This window comes from Sapajus apella, unplaced genomic scaffold, assembly GCF_009761245.1.
Source record: "Sapajus apella isolate SASKATOON/1434 unplaced genomic scaffold, GSC_monkey_1.0 scaffold126, whole genome shotgun sequence".
NCBI classification, from domain to species: Eukaryota; Metazoa; Chordata; class Mammalia; order Primates; family Cebidae; genus Sapajus; species Sapajus apella.
Genome location: NW_022437066.1, coordinates 1,011,753 through 1,017,719, shown reverse-complemented (window position 1 = coordinate 1,017,719; position 5,967 = coordinate 1,011,753). Strand labels below are relative to the sequence as shown.

The window sequence follows — 5,967 nt, the reverse complement described above, 5'->3', positions numbered from 1 at the left end:
CATCTGCCCCAAATCCTAGGGAGAGCCCTGATTGGCAATCCCTCGGCCAGTGGACTGAGGCCAGAGCGGGGCTGCACCCGGAGTGACAGCTGTGACTGTCAATCCCGGTGGGGGAGAAGCAGCTTTCTCCCGATGGGGCCTCCAATGTCAGAGGGGGGCGGGGTCTCCGCAGAGGGGAGTGGCCGGGAGCAGAACAGCACTTCCCTCCGCAGCCAGGGCCTGACTGCTGGCCGGGCCCCATCGCAGGGTAGCGCTCCAGGTCTCTGGTCCACCGCGCAGCCTTTGTCCGACCAGGTCTCAGAGTGGTCCCAGTCCAGGCTCATCTGCTGAGGCACCACTTCCCGCTCCCTCACGTTGTGGAAGAAGCCCAAGGGCGCGGGAAGGGGGCGCGGGGTGGGGGGGATGCAGAGCAGACCCAGGAAAGACTTGCTGGCAGGAGGGGCGGCGCCTCCACCTCACCTCCATCAGGGACACCTGTCAAGGGGTATTGACCAGAAGCTTGGGGACATACACAGTCCCTGGGGCAGTGGTGTGCTGGCAGACCGGCTCCCTGAGCAGAAAAGAAACCACTGTGGTGTGTAGGGTTTGATGATTTCCATGGCAGCATAAATAATCCCATCGTGGCGGGTTCCCAGGCCTGACTGTAATACGGGCTGGCAGGTGTCTGAACACTTAGCAGTCGGCTCTCTGGGGTCAGCGGGATTTGCTCCAGCACCCTGCAGGATAGGGGTGGGTGGGTGGAACCAGGGCCTCTGCTGCAGCCCCCAACCCCTTTCTTCCTGACGAGCAGCCGTCTGGGCTCACGTCTACCCCAGTGGAGCTGCCAGGCTCTGACCTGCCCGAGGCAGAAGTGTTTTTGTTTGTTTGTTTGTTTTTTCTTTCAGATGGAGTTTTGCTCTTGTTGCCCAGGCGAGAGTGCATTGGTGTGATCTCGGCTCACTGCAACCTCAGCCTCCAGGGTTCAAGCAATTCCCTGCCTCAGTTTCCCGAGTAGCTGGGATTACAGGTGTCCCCCACCATGCTAGGCTAATGTTTGTATTTTTAGTAGAGACCGGGTTTCTGCATGTTGGCCAGGCTGGTCTCCAACTCCTGACCTCGTGATCCGCCCTCCTCCACCTCCCAAAGTGCTGGGATTACAGAAGTGAGCCACTGCACCCGGCTGGGGCGGAAGTTTGGAGATGGACCACAAATTCCTGCAGATGGGCCAGCTCCGTCCCCCTGAGCACCCCCACACGCCCTCCTGAGAGCCGACAGAAGGAGCGAGGGCCCCGAGGCCGATGCCACTTCCTCTGTGTGCCTCAACCTGAACGGGGAGTGGTGGGGGACTGCAGCAGGGTGTGGGCAGGTGATGCCCCAGCAACGATGTCCCTGTATTGAGAGAGAAGGGGCCGAGAGGAGGAGCTTGGCAAACACCACAGCCCCTCCCCCTCCTCTCAGCTCCAGGGGGTCCCTGGTGTCAGTGTTTGGCAAGCGGCGAGGAAGTGTGACCCTGCCCCCCCCCCCCCCCCCGCTCTGCTCGGGACAGAGGTGTGGGGACGACCCTGCTTTGTCCCCGTTGGGTGCGTTTGCTGTTAGGGCTGCAGAATCCTCGGTTGCTATTGGAAATGGTGACATCACCGGCAGGGGCGGAGCTTCAACCACCCTTCAAGTTAGGGAGGGGGACGCACACCCCAGGAGTGGAGGGGGACAAAGACCAGGCGGCAAGGACAAGAGGGATGGGAAAGGCTCTGGAAAAGGGGGCACTGGGAGCGCACTGCGAGGGGGCTGGACGCGGAGAGGGGAGCGGAAGCTGAGGGTGTGACAGGGCTGGCCCCGAACACACCTCCCGGAGCTCCTGTGATTCCTGGTGTCTGACCTCAGCTCCAGCCAGGGTGGGTCCAGGTTCCAGGCTCTCCCGGAAGACCTAGCTGAACCCAGGTGGCGGCAACCGTCACCCTCCCTATTCCTCTTAGCCCTAGGAGGGGGGTCCCACGTTATATGGCCACGCAGACGGGGCCTCTCCCTCATTTCTGAACCTTGTGGGGAGGGGAGCGCCCCGAGAGGCATGGCTTAGGGCCTCCCCCACCCCTCTGGAGCTCCAACCTGCAAGAGTCAGGACCCGAATCTCGCTGACTGCGGGCGAGGACTCGAGCGCGCACACAGACAAGCAGGCACATTCGGTCCAATTAAAAGGCACACAAGGACGAGGCTGCACGCGGTGGCCCGGACCCCTCCAGCGACCCAGACGGAGCTCCCCGCAGGTCCGGGCAGCACAGGCCCCTGTCCCAGGCCCTGCAGGCACGCGTTCACACGCACACGCGCGCACACAGGGCCCCCCGGCTCACGCGCACTGACACGCTCACGCGAACGCAGGCGCACGCTCCGGCGCGGGAGGCGCCCCCTTCGCCTCCGAGTCGGGAAGCGGGGGCGGCGGGAGGGGAAGGAGACGTTGGCCCCGCTCGCGTTTCTGCAGCTGCTGCAGTCGCCGCAGCGTCCGGACCGCACCGGCGCCGTCCGCGGAGCCGCCGCCGCGCCCTCCCCGCGCCGGGCCCCGCTTCAGCACCGCGGACAGAGCCGGCCGCGTGGGGCCGACCCGGTGCCCCCGCGCGCGCTCCCGCGCCCCTTCCCGCGGCCGACGTCCCGGCACCAGGCTCCGGGGGAGACGTGGCCTTCACAGCCCGCGGGGCCGGGCGGGCGCAGGGCGGCCGGGAAGCCCCGCGGGGGATGCGCCGAGGGCCCCGCGTTCGCGCCGCGCAGAGCCAGGCCCGCGGCCGGAGCCCATGAGCACCATGCGCCTGCTGACGCTCGCCCTGCTCTTCTCCTGCTCCGTCGCCCGCGCCGCGTGCGACCCCAAGATCGTCAACATCGGCGCGGTGCTGAGCACGCGGAAGCACGAGCAGATGTTCCGCGAGGCCGTGAACCAGGCCAACAAGCGCCACGGCTCCTGGAAGATCCAGCTCAACGCCACGTCCGTCACGCACAAGCCCAACGCCATCCAGATGGCTCTGTCGGTGTGCGAGGACCTCATCTCCAGCCAGGTGCCCCCACCTCCGCCGCCGCCGCCTCCCCCTCCCCCCTGCACCCCACTCCCCGTTTCATTCCATCCTCTCCGAGCCCCCTTCCTCCCTGTGACACCACCCCGAGTCAGCCGGCTGCTCCCGGAGGCCCGGCCTCACTAGGAACCGAACACCAGGGTCTGCTGGTTCCCCCATCTTGACCTGAGACCAGTCACCTGCCACCTTGGCTGGGCCTCAGAGGGTCCCTGGGGCTCCGGGCCCTGACCGGTGTGTGTAGACATGGGGCTGGCGTGCGTCAGTGTGGGGTGGCATTCGGGGCGTGGAGGCAGAAACGCCCGTCCAGCCACATGCCCGCCCCGCAGAGCTTTAAGCAGGAAGGGGCATGGGGCCATCTTTGTATCTGCGTCCAGGTTCTCCTGCACTGCCTCCCTTCCCTTGCCATCTCCCATGGGTCTGCGTGGGAAGGGAAACGGCCCGGCTGCCAAAGCAGGGCACTTTGTGGGGGTGGGAGTGGGGGTGCACACGCGAGAGGCGCCTGGGCATGGGAGCTGTCGCAGCCAGCGCTGCGGGGGTGGCCGCGCTCCTGGGGTGGCCGCGCTCCTGGGGAGGACGCGCTCCTGGGATTCTGCCTGTCGGAGCTGTCCGCCCCTGGGCGGAGCGCCTGCTGAATTCCAATGAGGCTGCAAGGATCTGCAATGCAGCCTTTTATGTAAGAGGCAGGACAGACTCCAGCCTAGCGCTGCTCACTCGTGCCTACCTGGCGGACACACCACCCCCGTGGACACGCAGGCCCACACCACTTCACATGTTACGTTAGCACACACTCATGCACCTAGCATCACACAATCAATGTCACATGAGAACCCATGGGCTCCTGCCACACACGCTTGGCATGCATTCCCAGATGCTCATGCAGACCTGCATGCTTACACACCCTGTTCCAGGCATGCACACGCACGTATACAGACATGCCGGGCATGTGATGCGGACATCCCAGCACACACGTGAACCCTAACTACGTGCTCACACACGGCCCTGTGCACCTTTGCCAGGCACCTCTGAGTCCAGGCTGGAGGCGAGAGCTGGGGAGGGAGAACCACTCCAAACAGCTTCAGCTGTGGGGCTCATGCCAGTTTTTCTCAGAGCTCCTCCCTCCCCACCTCACAAGCCGCCCCATGCCCCAGCCCAGGACACCATGGGATGGGATGGGGGACACGTCTGCAGCCAGTGGCTGTGGTCACGTGTTCCATCTGGGAACACACAGAAGGTGGACTCGGGAAATCCAGGAGGGGCCATTCTGGGGCATTGCTTCAACCCACGCCCAGTGCTGCTGTCTGTCTGTGGGCATGGCCGCTGGAGCAGAGGCAAGGGCAGCAGCAGCTGCCACTCATGGGCACACCTGCCAGGTCCCGTCCTGCCACGTGGGGGCATGCGGTGCACCCGCCCCATCGCAGAAGCACTAAGAGGCTCAGGCAGAGCTGGGGACAGACGCAGGGTCTTGTGGTGTGAAGGGGGCGGTGTGGACCCTAGCTGCCTGCCTCCTTGCCTTGGGAGGGGCTGGGGAGAGAGGCAAGGTGTCTGCTCCAGGGGGCTGAGTCGCTGGCTTTAGACCTGCCCCGTAGGGCCCTGATCCTGGGCCGGAAGGCTGGGCTCCACCCGCACCCCCGCCGCACCTCCCTTCCCTTCCTTGAGGATGAGGCCAGCACTCAAAGTAAGGGCTGGCTGTTCAAACGGAGCCCACCTCCGGCCCCCGCCTGCAGACACCAGCTAAAGGGACCTGGGCCTCTTTGGCAGCTTCTAGCTGCTTCCTGCTGAAGTCCCGAACAGGCCTTGGGAGCTGCCCGCCCCGTCTCGGGAGGTGGGCTGGCCCCACCCCTGGCCCAGCGGGACGGACAGGTGGGTTCCCACCGTCCAGGCCATCATGATGGGGGACCAGCCGTTCTCCCCGTTCCCCCACCCCGGTGTGCATCCTGTGCTCAGGGCCCCAGGGACATCACAAGGGCAGGCCTTCACCTGACTTTTGAGGGGCAAAGACCTGCACAGCCCTGGTTGGCAGTGAGGGAAGGGAGGGGAGGTCCAGGTGGGGTCTGCGGTGTGAGGGGGGGTCCGGGTGGGGTCTGCGGTGTGGGGGGGGTCCGGGTGGGGTCTGCGGTGTGAGGGGGGGTCCGGGTGGAGTTTGCGGTGTGAGGTGGGGTCCGGGTGGGGTCTGTGGTGTGAGGGGAGGCTGAGGTGGTGTCTGTGGTGTGAGGGGGGGTCCAGATGGGGTTTGCCCTCCCCCTGTGTCCCCTCAGCCCCTGCTCTGCCTCTGCCAGTCTGCGATTGGCTGATGGAGGATGAGGATGGGTCTTCTCCTGCCCTGCGGGCATGTGTGCACGTGGGCCTGGGCATGTAGCATGGACCCAAATTGTGTCCCAGCCCCCGCCTCGGCCTGCTGCGTTCAGCCCCTGCTGCTTCCAGATCTCAGGCTCCAGCCGCGCCGGCCCGCCCCTGGCTGCGCTGACCCTGTCTCCTGTGTCCACAGGTCTACGCCATCCTAGTTAGCCACCCGCCGACCCCGAACGACCACTTCACCCCCACCCCCGTCTCCTACACAGCCGGCTTCTACCGCATCCCCGTGCTGGGGCTGACCACCCGCATGTCCATCTACTCGGACAAGGTAAGCCGGGCAGTCAGCCAGGCGCCGGCCCCCGGCCCCGCACGCAGCCCTGCTCTGCTCAGGTGGAACCACACACCCACCACACCCCGCAGCCTCACACGCACTCGCGCACAGCTCCCCACAATCATGCACGGCCACACACTCGCATGCGTCCAGCTTGTACATCTGCAAACACGGTCACATGCACGAGCTCTTACACACACAATGCACAATCGCATGTGGGCCCACACACTCACACAGTGTGGGCACCACACACTCACACAGTCACACGGCACCACACACTCACTCATGGCACCACACACTCACTAACACACA

The 5,967-nt window shown here is 65.3% G+C and overlaps 1 protein-coding gene across 8 annotated transcripts in view; it reads left to right on the top strand.

The window, feature by feature from the left end:
• Positions 1 to 2,404: 2,404 nt before the first annotated feature.
• The window catches only part of GRIN1 (glutamate ionotropic receptor NMDA type subunit 1), a 29,556-nt gene continuing 25,993 nt past the window's right edge, over positions 2,405 to 5,967 (top strand). For 7 of the 8 annotated variants that reach the window (XM_032261779.1, XM_032261774.1, XM_032261773.1 and 4 more), the window contains exons 1-2: positions 2,457 to 3,017; positions 5,518 to 5,652. In XM_032261779.1, coding sequence (XP_032117670.1) covers positions 2,760 to 3,017; positions 5,518 to 5,652 — 393 coding nt within the window. In that variant the 5' untranslated portion in view covers positions 2,457 to 2,759. Of the gene's footprint in view, positions 3,018 to 5,517; positions 5,653 to 5,967 lie in introns of all 8 variants that reach the window. The other variant, XM_032261778.1, reaches the window with a different exon arrangement.